Raw genomic sequence first — 19,859 nt, 5'->3', positions numbered from 1 at the left:
AAGTTATGACATATTATATAACATATATTAAATTGAGGTCATTTGGATGACTTTCAAAATTTAGAGATTTTAATTAAATGAAATAATTAAAATCCATTCAATGGTTCTATGCACTTGATTAAGTTTCTAACCTTGTATTCAAGATTGTCTTGATAAGTTCCTTCATGTGTATTACATTGAGCATAATCGGATAAGTTTAAGATTTACACTTACTTGTTTTACTTGTATGGAACTTAGTTCACTTAGCTGTAAATTTTATTCCATGGAACTTTTAGCCTTTCACATGTAACTAGACCCCGTGCATCTTGGTTTCATTAATATACTTAATGAACTTGCATCATTGTCTTGGAATAATTTAATTATCCATGTATTGCTTAGTAAATAATTAAATCATTAATCTTATACTTGTGGTATTTTTGCATCGATGGATTTTATGTGATATATATCCTAGTTTGTAGTCTATGTAGATGCATACTATGATTTCTTGGCATTTCACATGCCATGTTAGTTGAGAACTTAGGGCATGACTTGTATGTTTCCAAAATCTTGATTGTGCATGAAAAGTGTTTAATGCATTACTTGTGTCTTAATGCTATCTTGACTTGCACAACTTGTTGATTTTAGAAACTTGGTGATATCAATCAAGATTGACATGGCTAGGACTTGGTTCTAGTACGGGGGAATGTCCCTCTACACTATAGTGCGTACTTGGGGAAGGTACCCATGGGTTAGTAGCCCTAAAGTGATCCCAAGATTCCGGTTTTCTATAGTATGCACTAGGGGAAAGATACCCATGGGTTAGTAACCCTAAAGTGATCTCAAGAGTACGGTTTTAATCCAGGCGATATCCAAGTTTCCACATTGGTTGATTTCACTCTTTAAATTTCAAATTTTTATTCCTTGAAGATTTAAACTTGTCGTGTATGTGAAATGCGTCAATCTTTTCTCATTGCATAGATTTTATGCTTCATTCATGATTTAACTCCTTAAATTTTAAGTGTTGTATTCCTTGAAGATTTAAGACTCTTTTCGTGTTATGTGGTAGATTCTACCCATGTTTAAATGCATAGATATTATGCCTTACTCCTGACTCCATGTATCTTCCTTTTCGTGTTTTATGGAATATCCCATCTTTGTTTAATTGCGTAGATATTATACGTTATCCTTGATGTCATGTGTAACTCTTTTCGTGTTATGTGAATGGTTCCAACTTTGTCTAATAGCATAGATATTATGTCACGTTCTTGATTTCGTGTATTAACCCTTTCGTGTTAATTGGAATGCTCCAATCATGTTAATTGTATTGATAATGCAATTCATGTTAATCTATGTTCTAGTATCCTTTTGTCGTGTTGTATGGAATTATTCCAAGCCTTGCTTAATTGTATTGATAATGCAATTCATGTTAATCTATGTTCAAGTAACCTTCTTGTCATGTTCTTGGATTATCCCAACTTTGACTTATTTTATATATGTATATATATCTTGATTCTTGTTGCTTATATTCCATGGTAGCTTAGGATGATCCCTGATTCTAATATTTGACATAGACATTAGGTGGCATGATCCCTTTTGAACTATATCATGTTTGTCCTAAAAGTCTCTAAAGAAATCGAGTCGATGCATGCTCACCCCCTACGAATAAACTTGTTAGTCTTGTTTATTCACCCTGAAGTTACTGGGTGTTTTGCAAGTAAAGAAGCTTTGTTGTGGGATAAACAACACTTTTAGACATGCTAGAAGTCTTGAACTATTTTTGATGATATTGAATATGCACATGTTAGCATATCATGTTTGCTTTTGTTTATTTTGACAAAGTTTGTATCTTTTGATTCCATGTATATAATGTGTACCTAAGCACACTCTTTACAATGTATTTGATATGTATAAGATGAGACCGGAGGCCATTGACATGTATATTGAATTTTATGTATGTTTTCACTTCATGAAATATTATGAAAATATTAAAAAAAATGTCAAGTCATTGTCTCACCATGGTTGCATTAGGTGTGAGAATTCCATTTTTATTCTTTCATAGGGTTTTATAAATCATGTTTGAAGTGTGGCCAAGGGCCAAACGGTAATTTGAAATCATTTGTTAATTTTGGTTTTCAAATTTCCCTTTTCTTGTTCATTTTTGCCTTTTTGCCCGTTGGGGGTCGGATTTTGCATCGGTGGTATTTTTAAACCATGGACCATTGTAGCACATCCTAATAGGTAAGTTATATTTGCGTGCATGGTTGTTTCCGGGCAAACCTTCTTCTTTGGTGAAATGAGCCTCCTATGGACTCATTTTGAAACTTTATTGCATAATCTGATCTAGGGGCTTTCTAGACTTTTCACATCAATTTTATTTTCTTCTTTTGACATGGTCGCTTAGAAAATGTGATTTTAGGGGGGGGTTTTTCTTCGTTTTTTTTCCAGAAAATGTCGTCTTGATACCGAAAATCCATTGCAAAGTTCAGCTTCCAGTTTTACATTTAGCAGCTTTATGACCCTCATGACCAGATTTAATGGAGGGGCATTTTGGGCATTCTACATTGAGTTTTATTTTTTATTTCTCTCGTGAGTCACGTAGAAAACTTGATTTTGGGAGGGATTTCTTTTTCGTAATTTTCCAGAAAAATTCATTTGATAGCCCGTTTTTGCTCTCAGTTGTGGACTGATCCTGAAGAAATTTCATGTAGCAACTTTTTGGGTCCCTCTTGACCTAGGCTGATCTAGGGGCATTTTAGGGATCTTAAAGCGTGTTTTTCTCCGTTCCTTCCGCGTTACCGGGTAGAAAACGTGATTTTAAGGGGGTTTCTTCTTCGTGTTTTTCCAGAAAAACTCGTTTAAGAATCCGTTTTTAGCCTCAGTTCCGAGAAAAAAATCAAATGTTGCTTGCTGTAAAAACACTATTCCTGCCCAAATTTCTTACCCCGAAAATAAGTTGATTTTTTTTAAAATTTTGAGACTTCATATCTTCTTCGTCCCAACTCCAAATCAAATAATTTTTGAGTCTAAGTTTATTATTTTCTGCTTGTCTATCCAACGGTATGCACGATTGCATCCAATTCTATCTAAAAAGACTATTTTATCCCTTGTAAAGTACCCTTGCCGCACTGGTTTTACGCCAATCGATGGACTCTTTGCGGGCGTGCCAGAGTATTTATATAAAACACTCAAAAATATGTTAATTCGAACACCAGCCTATCCCTTTTTCCAATGGCTGACTGTCAGGCGATTGTGTGGGAGAGAAACTAATAAGAACTCCCAGTAAGGTTCTTTTTATGCCTTGTTTATAGCAAGGACCTTTTATCTAAGGTGCTTAAAAGAAAATAAAATGCAATTTAAAGTAAATGAAAATGAACTAGCTGAATTGAAATGGACTTTAAAATAAATTGGCTGAATTGAAATAACACGGAAAATAATGACATTTTTTAATGAAATCCTGGCCGAATTAAAATGACATGAATCTGATCAAAGATTTGTCATTAAATCTGTTGCATAAAACAAAGATTTAATTTGTAAATAGCATAATTAAGCATTGCAAAAGAAGCATAAGTTACTGGAACTTAGTCTCTTCGAATGAAATTTGCCATTTGGACAAATGAATTGAAGATAAATATGACGTTGAGTCATTTGATGAATTTTTGATTCATGCTAATTTGTGGTTGGTGCTGGACAAATTGGAATGAAATACAACACTTCTATTTATAAAAGTTTTATTTAACTTATTTCCTAATTAATTGCTAGAAAATCTCTCCTTCCCAATTTTCTTCACTTCATGGCTTGCTGGGTCAAATCCCAATATATCTCCACTTCTCTTGATGGCTTGTTTCAATAAATTTCAGTAGAAAATCCTTGCTGAAGATTCTCTTTGATTTAGTCAAAAACAAATTGCCGAATTGTTGCTGAAAAGTTGCCAAAGAAGTTACTAATTGTTAGCAACTCTTTTCCTTAAGCTCGGCTGAAGTACTTCCCTTAGATAGCCTGAATATCCATTTTGAATATAACCATGACTCGTGTAATTGCCCTTCTTTGTTAGGATTCATTCTCCAATTAAATCCATTTTTCATAGGGATTTCCATTTAACTAAATCTCTATCCCTTCTTTCCCAATTAAACAACTTATTTGAATAAATTCAAATATCAATTACCATGTTTCAGCAATAACCCTATTGAGAAAAGTGGTTAAATTCCTAGATTTTCTCCTCTTGTTTCTCAATTGGCCAATTTCCTTTAAGACATAATTAACACTTGTTAGCTTCTCACTGGCCCACGTCATTGCTGAGGTGGCTACCAAGTTTTGGTGCCAACAAATGCCCCTGAATTTCAAATGTCTTATTGGCCACTCAGGCCGATAAGATTTTTGGAATTTTTGTAACATGAAATAAATTGGCAGCCAGCAAGCTTCTAGACTTTATTTCTTCCGGACCACCTCTAAGTTGGTCTTTATTTTGCGTCAGCCAAGATTAGCCGAAACTGGTTCTTCTATTATTCCCACAAAGCTAGCTAATACCTCCCAAAATATTGGCCATTTATAAACTCATGATAGACCTCACCATTGAAGTTTCCTGACTCTACTATTAAGGCATGATCGTGATTGGCCAGGATCAGGTTGTTATGTAATGTCATTTGGGCCGATCTAATTGGCTTCTCTATTGAAAAAACAAAATTCTGCCAGTATGGAGCTTTTCTGATGGGTGATCCTCTTGAATTTTTATACTCCCATTGAGCTTCTGAAAGTACGCCATCCCAAGTTTTTGAATAGTCATCTTCTTTAATGACTTCAACTATATCAGCCAATAATACCAAAAATAATATTTCTTTTGTGGCCGATTTTTTATCTGCCGGGTAAGCTTTCAGAATGTCAGCAGCCATGATGGCCTGACTCCTTCTTGATTCTTTATTTGGCACCTCAACAGTTGGCCGATAAAGCATTATCCTCGGCTAAAATACCTTTTTGATTAACTCTTTAGAGTTAATATAAGCCAGACTTCTTTTCATAGTGGCCGATGCAGGTCGCCCCATTTTATTTGTTCTTTTAAACTAAATAAGATTCTCTTCATGTAGCACTGCATCGGCCACATAAAATTTTTCATTAAATAGCCGATTTATTTTCTTCCGCGAATTTCTCTTCAACTTAACCTTTTTTAGTTTCTGTCGCCGCTTTCTTTTCTTGAAATTTTGGTTGAGGTTGAAAAGCTAAAAGAATTCTCTCAGCCAATGATGGTTCTGGCTGAGGATTAGATATCATTCTCGACCAAGCATTCTGGTAATCTGGCCGATTTGATCCTGAAATTCTTTCACCTTGATAAGAAGTGAATCTCTCTTGAACACTTTTGTTAGAAAACCAAGTTTGGACTTTTATTTTATGAAAAAACTTAATTTTACCTCGGTTAATACGTTTCCATTCAGGGCAGCAACCGTGTTGTATGAGAGCCTTGATATTTGGAATGGCTGATGGTGTCCTCTCGGCAACCTTAGGCTGATTCCCTTCATCAACCTTCCCTTTGGGAGCCTGGCCGATCACAGTACTACCTGCTATGAAAAGATCATTGTCTACCCCAATGACTTCATCATCCGCTCCCTTTTTGGTCGATACAGTAGATGTTTGAGTGCCGGATGTGGCTGATTTTGGCTTTTTATACATTGGTCGGCCTATTCCCCTAAGGCCATTAACATATTCTTGCTTAATAATATCAGCTACCTGAACCTTATTGACCGTCGATGGCTGATTGGGTTGATCAATGACTGGTCGATCCTGATTTACCACTAGCGGCTAGTTGGGTATCAACTGCCCCCTGAGTCCTAAAGGTTTTGGCTGATATACTACTGGCGTTTGATTTTCTGCTAGTGGCTGATTTTAAATCAGCCAACCTTGTGGCTGATTAGCCATCAGCTGCCCCCCGAATATTGAAGGTTGTGGTATAAAAGCAACTGGCTGATATTCTAGCCATTCTTGTTGCGATTGATTTACCACTGGCGGCTAATTTTTCGCTGGTGGCTGAAAATATTTCGGCCACCCTTCTGGCTGATTAGCCATCAGCTGCCCCATGAGTCCTAGCTGTAGTGGTTCCTGAGCATAAAGTAAACTTGAAGCTCTCCACCTTACCTGGTTGCCTTCTCGGTTGAAAGGTTTTAGCTGATATACCACTTTCAACTGATTTACCGCAGGTGGCTGATTGTAAATCGGCCAACCTTGCTATGATTGATTTACCACTGGTGGCTGATTTTCTGCTGGTGGCTGATTATAAATCGGCGAATCTTCTGGTTGATTAGCCATCAGCTGCCCCTCGAATCCCGGCTGATGTACCATTGGCGGCTGATAATAATTCGGCCAGCCTTCTGGCTGATTAGCAATCGACTACCCCCCGAGTCCTGGCTGATATACCATTGGTGGCTGATAATAATTCGGCCAGCTTTCTAGATGATTAGCTATCATATTTAGTTGAAGCAGAACCATCGGCGGCCACGGCTGTGATGGCTGAGCATTCACTACCGGCTGAACAACCTGTGACAAAATCGACTGAGTGGCCGATTCCTGATTGCTAGAGCTCTCAGCCTGAGTTGGCCTATTCATAATGGTTGCTGAAAGCTGAGACATTGTTTCGTGTAGGTCATTTTGACTTGCACTCATTCTTCCCATCGCCTCTAACAAAGAGGACAACTGTATTTGAACTATTGATACTTTTGATGGTATAGCTAGTTCATCCACATTTCCCAAGGTAGAGCTACCAACCTGAGCTGGCTGATGTTCTTTTTTCAGATCTTCTTCAGTGGCTACGGCCTTTGAATTTTTCGTAAGCCGTGGCATTTTTGCTTCTTCTAAGACCCATTAGTGGTCCTACCGGGCGTGCCAAAATATGTTCGCGCGGTTTTACGCAAGTCAATGGACTCTTTGCGGGTGTGCCAGAGTATTTGTACAAAACACTCAAAAATATGTTGATTCGAACACCAGCCTATCCCTTTTTCCGATGGCTGACTGTCAGGCGATTGTGTGGGGGAGAGACTACTAGTAAGAACTCCCAGCAAGGTTCTTTTTATGCCTTGTTTGTAGTAAGGACTTTTTATCTAAGGTGCTTAAAAGAAAATAAAATGCAATTTAAAGTAAATGAAAATGAACTGGCTGAATTGAAATGGACTTTAACATAAATTGGCTGAATTGAAATAACACGGAAAATAATGACATTTTTGAATGAAATCCTGGCCGAATTAAAATGACATGAATCTGATCAAAGATTTGTCATTGAATCCGTTGCATAAAACAAAGATTTAATTTGTAAATAGCATAATTAAGCATTGCAAAAGAAGCATAAGTTACTGGAACTTAGTCTCTTCGAATGAAATTTGCCATTTGGACAAATGAATTGAAGATAAAGATGACGTTGAGTCATTTGATGAATTTTTTATTCATGTTAAATTGTGGTTGGTGCTGGACAAATTGGAATGAAATACAACACTTTTATTTATAGAAGTTTTATTTAACTTATTTCCTAATTAATTGCTAGAAAATCTCTCCTTCCCGATTTTCTTCACTTCATGGCTTGCTGGGTCAAATCCCAATATATCTCCACTTCTCTTCATGGCTTGTTTCAATAAATTTCAGTAGAAAATCCTTACTGAAGATTCTCCTTGATTTAGTCAAAAACAAATTGCCGAATTGTTGCTGAAAAATTGCTAAAGAAGTTACTAATTATTAGCAACTCTTTTCCTTAAGCTCGGCTGAAGTACTTCCATTAGATAGCCTGAATATCCCTTTTGAATTTAACCATGACTCGTGTAACTGCCCTTCTTTGTTATGATTCATTCTCCAATTAAATCCTTATTTTATAGGGATTTCCATTTAACTAAATCTCTATCCCTTCTTTCCCAATTAAACAACTTATTTGAATAAATTCAAATATCAATTACCATATTTCAGCAATAACCCTATTGAGAAAAGTGGCTGAATTCCTAGATTTTCTCCTCTTGTTTCTCAATTGGCCTATTTCCTTTAAGACATAATTAACACTTGTTAGCTTCTCACTGGCCCACGTCATCGCTAAGGTGGCTGCCAAGTTTTGGTGCCAACAAGCCCCAAGAGGATGTCTAACCACTCATGGTAATGTTGCTCCAACCCTCAAGGGCTAATTCCATGGAAGAAATCTGCTCCTTGTTGATGAAGAACTCCAATGGTGTCTCTAGCCTCCTCCTCTTTTCTTCTACACTAAGAATAGTCTCTAAAGTTGTATCTACCAAATGTTAAGTGCCCCCCTCAAAAAGTTCATCATATTCCTTTTATAGGTAGGTCAAGTGACACACAAAATGAGCTGGGGTCGTGCAAAGCATATTCCCAAATGATTGGATAAAGGATAACTTTCAATGAGCTGAAAATTTAACTTTTTCGCACTAGAGGAAGTTCGATCAATCAAACCTTGGACTTGGATCGATCGAACATCGCTGAGATCCATCGAACTTAGGCTGGATCGATCCAACTGGTTGAGCTTTTTGGGAAAAGACAAATCTGAGATATTTTTGGAAAAAGGACAAAAGTGGTTAGTGGGTGGTACAGCTGTGGATAAGATCAATCATTTGAATAAGGGCAAAAGTGTTGGATCGATCGAAGGGTGGTGTTGAACTTTGGACTTTCTGCTTTGGGTCAAGGTTTAGATCTATCTTGAAGTACTGAGATCGATCAGTGTTCGATCGATCGAACCTTGAAGTTGGATCGATCGAACTTTGCTGCTTCCCACCTTTTAATTCATTTGCTTCTTTCTTTTCCCACTTTGCTCCTTTCTTTGATTTATCCCAGAATTGTTTCATTTCTGCTCTTATTTGGCTGAGTTAGCTTATTTTCGAGATAAGTGCCTGAAATTGGAAATAATACGAAATCAATCTAAAACGGTAAAATAAGATAGATAAAAGTATTAGAATGCCTAAGCTTAAGGGGTTTAAATACGCACTTTATAAAGATATGGTAATAAATTTATACACCCACATATCTTTATAGAGACTTGAACTTTCGATTTTATATATATATATATATATATATATATATATATATATATATATAAAGGTCAACTACGTAATGTTCAAACTTAAACAAACAAGAGTATGATAAATAAATGAAGAGAAAATGCTATGACGAGAAATACTCTTAAGTTATGTTCGGCTGCAAGGAATTGAAATTGGAGGAATTGGAGAAAACCAACTCTAAAAATTGAACTAAAATTATCTCCAATTTCAATTCCAAGACTTTAATTCCATACAGCCGAATACAACCTTTGATTTTTGCGTCCTCGGATAGACTGATTACGATAAATCCGTGCTGTCATTCATTTAGTTTGCATCATCAAATGATTGAATTTTTGTAGAATATATTCAGATCAAAAAGCAATAATTCGAAATACCTCTTTTACACTATTTCTAAATCAGGCTAATGCTTGCCTCTGAATCTGATTCTACAACACCAGGAGGTCTCTACTAAACCAACAAACAAACCCTTACCACTTATTTATTTTTCTCTCTATATATAAGAAGCAAATTCACAACCATATATATATATTCCTTCCGAAAAAAAATCCCAACCTAACAAGCAGGTGATATATTGAAGTGAAAAACTGCAAAATTAATCAATCATATCGTAGGTAGAAAATGGAGATGGGTAGGAAGATGATGGTGGTGGTGGTGATGGTTTTGGTTATGGTATTGGAAGGGTCGAAAGCATTTGAGTTTTGTAATATGACCAAGGCTGGTATGCTGGCATGCGAGCCCTGCGTGACTCATCAGCCACAACCGGCCAAGCCGACGCCGGAGTGTTGCCAGGCCCTTTCATGTGCTGACTTGGCATGTCTGTGTTCTTATAAGGACTCATTCGTGTTGTCAAAACTTGGGGTTGATTCTCGTCTCGCCATGGAACTCCCTCCCAAATGCAACCTCACTCTTCCTAAGGTACCCTCTCTCTCTCTCTATCTCTCATGAAAGTGTTTTCATAATGCAATTCAATTTTAAAGATAACATTGGGTGTTGTAACACCAACTTCCTCCTTATAACTATGAACTCCGTATCAAGATATTATGATATTATTCAATTCCGTGTTTTTTTTATAATATTAAATATTATAAAGAAAAGAAGTGGACATTAAAATCTTTAAAATACTCCTACTCAAGTTTTGATAATATCCCACTATATATTTTTGTTGTTTAAGATGGTTCTCTCTGATACAATTTTTTGGATCCGTCTAAGTATTATTCAATAATATCATGTAAGTTGTAAGAAAGTTCTATTGGACACGTAAAAAGACTATTATTATGCAAACACGCAGTTGTGTGTGTAGGGAATGTTATATCTTTTTGCTTGACAAATCATAGCTGAATTAATATATCTTGTTGAGTTTGTGTTCTTTCAGGGATGCTGCAAATGACTACAACACATGCAGCCTTTCAATTGGTTCGTGAAAGGTGTAAGAAAGTTGTTCCTCATGGTAAAGAGACAAGTATTATTCAATTATTATATATGCACACACACCGACAATGTGTGTGTTGTGTGTGTAGGGATTATATCTATCTTTTTTAGTCTATCAAATCATATGTAGAAGAGCGAATAAAATCTCAATGTAGTTTGGAGTAAATTAGTTATATATGCCTTGTATTTATCTGAATTGTGTTGTAAATAAATCTTGAAAGTACCAATCGAGGTGGCTTCTTTGAAAAATTTGTGATGAGATTGTTCTTATTTGGTATGTATATGTGTGTTTGTTCTACGAGTAACGTAAGTTACATAACCACATTTTTTTTTTTAGTGAAATTTGAGATTGGAAGATGAAGTTCAATATATAATAGCATAATAATTTAAATAAAAAACAAATTTTTTTTTTTTTTTGAAAGGTAATGAAAAATAATATTACTCCTTACATGTAAAGTGTATGAATACATTTTTTAATTATGTGGAGTGTATGTGTTTGTTTTCTAAGGACAGTTATATATATCTATATATCTAAAAATAGCAAGCAAATTATTAATATCATTTCTATTTTAAAAAATAAAAATAAAAAATTTGGTTATCTAAAACGAATCTAAAAAATAAAATCTAAATAAATAATTAAATAATAATAATAATAAAACAGTTCCATATAAAAACAGGTAGGCTCCTCTGAAATTGGATCATGAAGAAGTTTTATTTCAAAAAGATCAACTAAATGAAATTCAAATTATTTTATATTTTTCCATTGTCAAAGGAAAGAATCATTCTTACATAAACTATAATTAATGGGACTTGAGTGGGCCTAACCCGAGCAATCTGAGTCCCTTCCAAAAATTTTGTGGACGTGGGCAAGGAATTTGAGACCTTTGGACATGGCTGGGTTTAAAATTTAGAAGCCGAATTTATTTTGAATATAATTTGAACAAAGATTTTACGAACTGAGTAACCCAAAATATAAGAAAAGTATATAATTTTTGTATTTTTAATCTTATATGTTTTTTTTATAAAAATAAGACTAAAACTAAATAATTTAATATTAATAATAGGGTATTCACCTGACTTAGATTCACTTGCTTTAAATTTCTTGTCACCAGAGTCCATCCTTCTTCATCATGTTGACGAGAGATTCTTCCAAACATCGAAACGTCAAGTACACTTCCTTGGCCAATATAAATGGGGATTGGTTTGAATGAGCCAAACTGGATGATTCTGCAATACACCACAAAATTTGAAGGCTAAGAACACACGTGTGATATCCCTCGATTCCTGAACACGGGTTGATTAGGTCTGCACACAAAACCGAGGGATATCAAACAATTAAAGTAATAGATGAACACGAAATACAAAAAAATAAATAAATAAATAAATAAAGCTGAAAGGAAACTAAAATAATTAAATGAATAAATCCTCCATGAATAAAATCCTTTAATCTTCAAAGATAAAATCACTAAAAAAATACAACTCAGGAATCCTCAAACATGGACCCATAATAAATCCCATAACTGATAATAAATAAATATCTAAAAACTAGAATAACTAAATAAAAGATAAAATCAAACGTTGATGACACTAGAAGAGTGATGATGCCAAGTCTCTGATTTGCACGAGCAACTGCTAATACTACTACTAACAAGAACCTAAAAAATATAATAATGGTGAGTCAAAACTCATAATAAGTCCTTTCTACGACAACCCAAACAGAGACCGGAGACACTACACATCTATAACTAACTTATGCAATAACTATATAATCGATAATTATATAAATATACGTACACACTAAAGACTCTCACTGAATTAAGGCAGACTCAACCGTGTAGTGGGTATCTCATGAAAATCGCACACAAATATAGTCATGAGTTGTAACGACCTACTGCACCACATGGTATGATATTGTCCGCTTTAGGCCTGAGCTCGCACGGTTTTGCTCTTGAGTTTTACCCCAAAAGGTCTCATACCAATTGGAGTGACACACCTACATATAAGCACTTCACCTTTCCCTTTCTCAGGCGATGTGGGATTGTGCACCCATAACTCGCCAGTGTGGTAACCTGTCAGTGTCTCGCATCCGCCTACGACATATCTGCCCACAGGGTCATCACAATCCACCCCCCTGGAGGCTCGACATCCCCGTCAACACACTTCCAGCTAGGTCAAGCTTTGATACCATTTGCAATGACCCACTCCACACATGGTATGATATTGTCCGCTTTGGGCCTAAGCCCGCACGGTTTTACTCCTGGGCTTTACCCCCAAGGCCTCATACCAATTGGGGTGACACACCTACATATAAGCACTTCACCTTTCCCATTCCTAGGCGTTGTGGGATTATGCACCCGAAGCTCGCTAATGTGGTAGCCTGTCAGTGTCTCGCACCCGACCACGGCATACCTGCCCACTGGGTCATCATAGTAACCTGGCTCTGATACCATTTGTAATGACTCACTCCACTACATGGTATGATATTGTTCGTTTTAGGCCTGAGCCCGCACGTTTTTGCTCTTAGGCTTTATCCCAAAAGGCCTCATACCAATTAGAGTGACACACTTATATATAAGCACTTCACATTTCCCTTTCCCAGGTAATATGGGACTGTGCACCCGTAACTCTTCAATGTGGTAGCTTGTCAATGTCTCGCACCCACCCACGGCACACCCACCCACAAGGTCATCACACGAGTCCTCCTTCTACCAAGGCACACATATCCCTAATTCAGCTACCCTTCTCAATTGGCAATATTCACCTCCATCATAACCACTGATCTTGAGATCTCAAGCTCATATCATAACATATATCCATATATATATAAATCCATATTTTATCCATAACAATAAAAATAAGGGTTAATTTCACTCAAACCCCCTGAGGTTAGCTCATATTTCACCTAAATGAAGTTTTAGTTTTTAACAACCACTTACACCCCAATTTGCTTTTTGGCCTCAAACACATGCAAATTGACCCTTTTACCCTCAATTTTTTTATATAAAATATCTTAAATCTTAAATAACATAAATGCCCTCTACAATTTTGACTTTCATCTCTTTCCTCAGATCCAACCTCCTCCTCTTCTCTTCTTGTGTCACCGTCGCCATCTCCATCGAGCCCCAAAACCCATATCTCTGTGCAAAACCCAATACAGAGTGGGCACGGTTGCTTCGAATCAATCCTGAGCCATGGCTTGTATGATACCCCTCAATTCTAGAGCCACGGGTGATCAAGTTCGAGCACAGATTCGAGGGATACCAAACAATTAAGTATATAAACAAGCATTGGATTACAAAAGAAATAACTAAGGATAAATAAAAAAAAAATAAAAAAAAAAAAAACTAAATAATAAATCCTTAACTTAATAAACAATTAATCCTCCAAATGAAATATCCAAAACCTTTAATATCATTACAATTCGGGAATCCATCTAGCGGACCCTTAATGATAATCCCAACTGAAAAGAAATATAATCCCAACACTTAAAACATAAAGAGAATCCTACATAGAATCGGAAGAGTGATGTGGACTGTCTCTACTCAGCAAGAACAAGTTCTATGTCTGAAATTGACAAACACCTAAAAAATAATAATAGTGGGTCAGGCCCACGAATAAGTTCTTTCTACGACAACTTAAACAGAGACCGGAAAAACTATATATCTATAGCTAACTCATGCAATAACTAAATAGTCCATACTACATATACACACTAAAGGAACCTCACTAGATTATAGGGTTGCCTCAACTTGAATAGTAGGCAACATGCAAAATGCACATATAGTAGGCATGAGTACCTAGACCTACCAGGGCACACAACTATACTATATCCAGCTACACATCCCTGGTAATATACGCACCTTATCCACTGATTCTGAGACTCAAGCTCATATCATAGCATATATATATATATCAAAACTAAAGTAATTCACTATGTATCGTCCAACTTGTTCAGTTGACCTAACACGAAGATAAGACTTAACATTTTAGTTAATCAATTCCCTTATAAAATAGGTAGGACTTAATTGATAAGTTAATCCATCCTTAAAGTGCCACCATCCCATACTGGTGCACTACATCCACACAGTCCAATAGTTGATGTAACAATTAAAGAAATACATCAAATAATTCATAAATAAACACAATAATATAATATCATGTTATCACAAAATAAGAACAACTTATAATTTATTTAAGCTTCCTACATCACATATCCTACACAAACTGAATCTTAAACATGCTGATATTTTACTATTCAATCAAGTAAGCATTCTCCACATACAATTCATGTTACACATTTAATGTTAATTATTAGAACAACATACAGATTAAATCCATTCATTCCTCCAAGAATTCGAATAGCATGCATTGACATGTATTTAAGTTTGTTTAAAACTTATTTAAACTCATTATTAGTCCTTATTTGATGTTTAGGACTCCTCAAATTCAATTAAAAGTAATTTAAAGCTGTTTACGAAACTTCCCCAGGTAAGGCTCAATCCTTTGTCCTAATTGCTCGAGTAGGCTCGAGCATCCTGCTTCAGGCTCGAGCTTTTCACCTAATTGCTCGAGCTTTTCCTTTTAGGCTCGAGCTTTTCATCCAGGGCTCAAGCTTTGCCCCCAAGGCTCGAGCACTGTATCAACGACTCAAACCCTATTTACGCGATTCAACCCAGAATTCTACTGTGAACCCAAATATTTATTGTTTAAGGATTCTAAGGCATGTTTCTAGGTTCCATCAATATACAGATATGAAAATACATCATTTAAAACATGTAACAATTCATAAAGTAATTAAAACAAATCTCTGAATTTATTAATTCACACAGCAAGAACAACCATGAAATATAATTTATAAAACCTATGTTCTATATCAATTAAATTATAAATTCCAATTTTAATTGTTCTTTACATAACCCTAAGATTATATTAGAGATATATATTTCACATATCAAATGAGACGTATAGAACAAAAACTTGCCTTTAGAGATTTGATAAAAACCCTAACCTCCTTCTTCATCTTCCTCTTCCTTCTTCCTCCTTCTTTCTCTTTCTTTCTCTAAAATAATACGTGATATAATTCTAGTCCCCTTTCTCCAACCTTATAGATATATATTTATAAGCTAAATACATAACCCTACTCCTTTTCCCAATCCACCTCAAATTAATAAAGAAAATAATAAAAATAAAAATATTAAAATAAAAAGTAACTAAAAACATATATTACGTATAATCCATGTATATTATTTTTATCTAAGTAAAAAATAAATACGTCAGATTATTCCCAAAGGACTTTCCTTAAATATATATATGTATATTTAATTATAAAGATATACAAATACATTATCCACTGTCCATGGGTAATTATCCGTACCCATTAAACCCCTTATTCAAGTAGTCCATGGAACCCAATTAGTTGGCCCATGACTAATATCTATAACCATTAAAATAAAATAACCATTTAACACATTTAATTCCTAACCATTAATTATAAGAAAACACCTAATACATAATTCAACTAAACAAGTACCTCAAATAAACACATAATCAATTAATTCATATAAACAATTAAACAAATAGCCAAGAAATCAAATAAAGAATTAAAAACACAATTAAAACCATTAATAAAATACCGCGACTATCCTTTTAAAATTAGGGGTATTACAGCTTGCCATTGTCATTCCAATGGAGGAGGCTCACCGCTCCAAGATGGATATTCCGGCAGCTCCCAATCCGTGTTGGATCCAACAGTGCTCAATCGCCCCAACACTAACACACACATACACACGTGTGTATATATATATATACACATACACATATATATATGTATATACAGATACATACATATATATATATCCGCACATACAAGGCGGCAATGGCGGCGACGAGCTGTCATCAATACCCACTGCAGCTATCGTCGCCACAACACCCACCACCACAACCACTGCTTGCCCAATCGCACACCATAAGACTTGAATTGTAGGCAATCAGTTGATTCTGAAAATAAAACACCCCAGATTAAGGTTCGAATTGATGAAACTCCGGCGTACATGGCACTGTAATAATCTAGCAAAACACTGAAGCGGAGATGGACCGTCAAGCTCGGCCGATGGAGCTTTCGACTGTGATGAAAAACTACGGCGGCGATGAGCTCGGAGGACCGACGGTTATGTTCGCGGCTGTAATGGACAGTGGGCGGCTCAAAGGTTTCGGCTTTGTTTGTGGTTGTTGTGGTGTGGTGGTGGCAGTATGTGGTTGTTGCGATATGGCGGTGGTGGTATGGCAGTAGCGTTGGTGAAGATGGGTCTGTTGATTGCAGACATAGGATGTGTGTGTGTGTATATATTTATATATATATATATATATGGTTATTTTGTATGTGTGTGTATATATCTATATATATATATATAGTTGTTTTGTATGTGCGTGTATATGGCGAGATTGATGAGTTAATTGTGATGATGATGGTCTGAGAGGAGGAATAAAAGGAAAGGTGTGTTGGGGTGACTTTGGTCACAAAAATAGTTAACATGAGGTCAAAGGGTAACATGGTCATTTAACATTTCAAAAACACTGTGACTACCAAAAATTGACATTTGGGGTGTAAGTGAAATGTTAAGCCACTAATTGGAGTGTAAATGGTCGTTAAAAACCAAATCTTCAACTAAGTGAAATATGAGCTAGCCTAAGGGGGTCTGAGTGAAATTAACTCTAAAAATAAACTATCCGCCATAGTCTTTCAATGGCATGTCATCCACATGATTCTGTGACCTGACACAAAGAGATAAAACTGAACTTATTAGTTAGCCCATCCACATAATCCAAAATAAAGTCATATCCTAACAACGACACACATAAAACCAAATCCTGACATTGGTCCTCAAGCAAATCCCAACATATATATATATATATATATATATCATGTCTTAAGATTATAAAATATAGATATGCAATTGATTATAATCATATCATATCATAACAGCATATAACATAATATCATGTTATCAAATTATAGGAATGACTTATAATTTCTTTAAGCTTCCTACATCATAAATCTCGTATAAACTAAATTTTAAGCATGCTGATAGTTTATTTTACAGCCAAATAAGCATTCTCCAAATACATCTCATGTTAAAACATTTAATCGCTCTCAATTGTTAAAACAAATTAAAAGATTAAATTCATCTATTCTTTAAATCATTCAAATGGCGTGCATCGTTGCGTTCAAGCCTATTTAAAATTCACTTAAAATCATCCCTAGTCCATATTTAATATTCGGAACCCTTCATAATCAATTTGGGGTCAATTTAAGTATTTTTGTCGAAATTCTCCAGAGGGTGCTCGATCACCCTCCCTAGGGTGATAGATCACCCCTTCGTCCTTAGGGTGCTCGATCACCCTCCCAAGGGTGCTCGGTCACCATTTCCCAAAAAGGGGTGTTCGATCACCCTCCAAGGGTGCTCGACCACTGTTTCATGAAATAGCCCGAGAAACTCCATTTTAAGCTATGTTCTCCATTGTTAAGGGTCCTAAAGCATGTTACTAAGTCCTATCAACACACAAGCACGAAAATACACCATTATAACATATAAAAATTCATTAAAAATCAAATCTAAGTCATAAATTTATCAATTCATGCAACAAGAACAACCTTGAACATAAACTCATAAAAACCTATGTTTTAGATCAATTTAAACATGGACTCCAATTTTAATAATATTTTAAACATACCTAAAGTTATACTAGAAACATATAGATCACATATCTAAGGGAGAAGTGTAGAACAGAAAACTTGTCTTAAACTTTCGGATCGAAAGTTAAACTCTTTCTTCCTTATTCTTATTCTCTAATGGTCCTTCTTCTTCTTCTTCCTTCTGTCTCTTCCTCTTTCTCTCTATAGCTTTATCTCTCTAGCTTTCTCTTTTTCTCTTTCTAAATCTACCCTTTAGGTATATATATATATATATATATATATATATATATAGATAAAATATACTACTTATTCTTCCAAACCTAACATGCGTCTAACAATTCCAACTATGTAACTAATTTAATAAAATATTATTTTTAATAAAAATAATATAGATATATATATATATACACACACACCCCTCATTATATATATAAATATTAATCCCTATGGGTCACTGTCCAACCCATTTAGGATTCTATTCAAATAGTCCATGGGCTATAACACAAATCCTTTAAAATAAAATTATTTAACTAACACAATTAAACATTTAAAACAATTCTAATCACACAAACACATCACATGAAAACAAATAAAAATGCACATATAATTTGCCAACATAAATAAATTTAATTAATTAAAAAAGAACAAATAACAAAACAATTAATCAATAAAACACATAATTAATATAAAAACAAATAACTACATAAATAAATAAAATGCAATTAAAATCATTAAATTAAATCCAATTAAATCCTTTGAAAATTAGGGGTATTACAACACACTCCCCACGCCAGAAGTTGACAAGGTATCAGTAGTATGATTTTAAATTACAACTTCGTCTGTGTGCAACAAGATTTTTCTTTATTTTCCCAGATTCATCACCACTTCCTTGAAAATAAAACACTTCTCAGTTAGATGACTAACAATACGATGATATTTACAGTATTTTGGGTTGTCAATATGTCCCATCTCTTGATGGCGTTTGTATTCAGGGAGTTCTCTTTGTATAGGGCTTTAAGTACATGAGAGTGCTCTGTGAGATGTCTCAGTATTGGGCTCGGATTATATTCATTATCATATCTTGCAATTATTCGACAGATACTAAAGAGACTGAAGAAGCATGATTGGTTTGACCAGCCACCTGTTCTGTCATGGGCGTCTGTCTGAGGTCTTCTATGCGAGTATCTTGTGCCGCAGAACTTGTAGGATTCCCAGATGGCAATGTCATAGAAGTTGTAGGATTCCCAGACGGTTATGGTGATTCACCAAAGGTCTGAACTTCCAACTTATTCATTAGTGTAGCGATTTGCAAGTCCTTTTCTTCAACAGTCTTTGTGAGGTTGTCAATCGCGCGTGCCATTGTTGGTAGTTGATCATTAACCGTGGCAACTCCAGTCATCATAGTAGTGACCACATCTGAGTATGATAGGTCTTGAAAGTCAACGTTCCTTGAAGTGATCAATTACTCCGAAGCCTGACGTGGTGACTCTGGTGGTGAACCGACACTAGAATGAACGTCAAAGATAGAATGAGGTGAATCTGGTGACGAAACCTTTCCTGGAACAACGTCAGGGTTTTTGACCTTCTGGACAATAGGGGTGTTGATATGATGAGTTTTCACATTCGCTGGTTTGGCAAGATTGGTTTTCACCAAGTCTTGCTGATGTTTGGATAACGCGATTGCCTGGGACTTACTACCTGTCACAGGACCCGCCAAGGTACTTCCATCACTTGAT

At 35.5% G+C, this 19,859-nt stretch overlaps 1 protein-coding gene across 1 annotated transcript; it reads left to right on the top strand.

The window, feature by feature from the left end:
* Nucleotides 1-9,620: 9,620 nt before the first annotated feature.
* LOC132310173 (putative lipid-transfer protein DIR1) lies at nucleotides 9,621-11,112 on the top strand. Its single transcript, XM_059808391.1, has 2 exons — nucleotides 9,621-9,917; nucleotides 10,375-11,112. The coding sequence occupies exons 1-2, from the start codon at nucleotides 9,621-9,623 to the stop codon at nucleotides 10,387-10,389; spliced, it is 312 nt and encodes a 103-aa protein (XP_059664374.1). The 3' UTR covers nucleotides 10,390-11,112.
* The last annotated feature ends 8,747 nt before the right edge of the window (nucleotides 11,113-19,859 follow it).

Source organism: Cornus florida, unplaced genomic scaffold (assembly GCF_030987335.1).
Source record: "Cornus florida cultivar Cherokee Brave unplaced genomic scaffold, ASM3098733v1 CherokeeBrave_3.0.0_Hap2_Chr05, whole genome shotgun sequence".
In the NCBI taxonomy this organism is placed as follows: Eukaryota; Viridiplantae; Streptophyta; class Magnoliopsida; order Cornales; family Cornaceae; genus Cornus; species Cornus florida.
The sequence above is the reverse complement of the archived record's forward strand: the minus strand, read 5'-3'. Positions and strand labels throughout refer to the sequence as shown.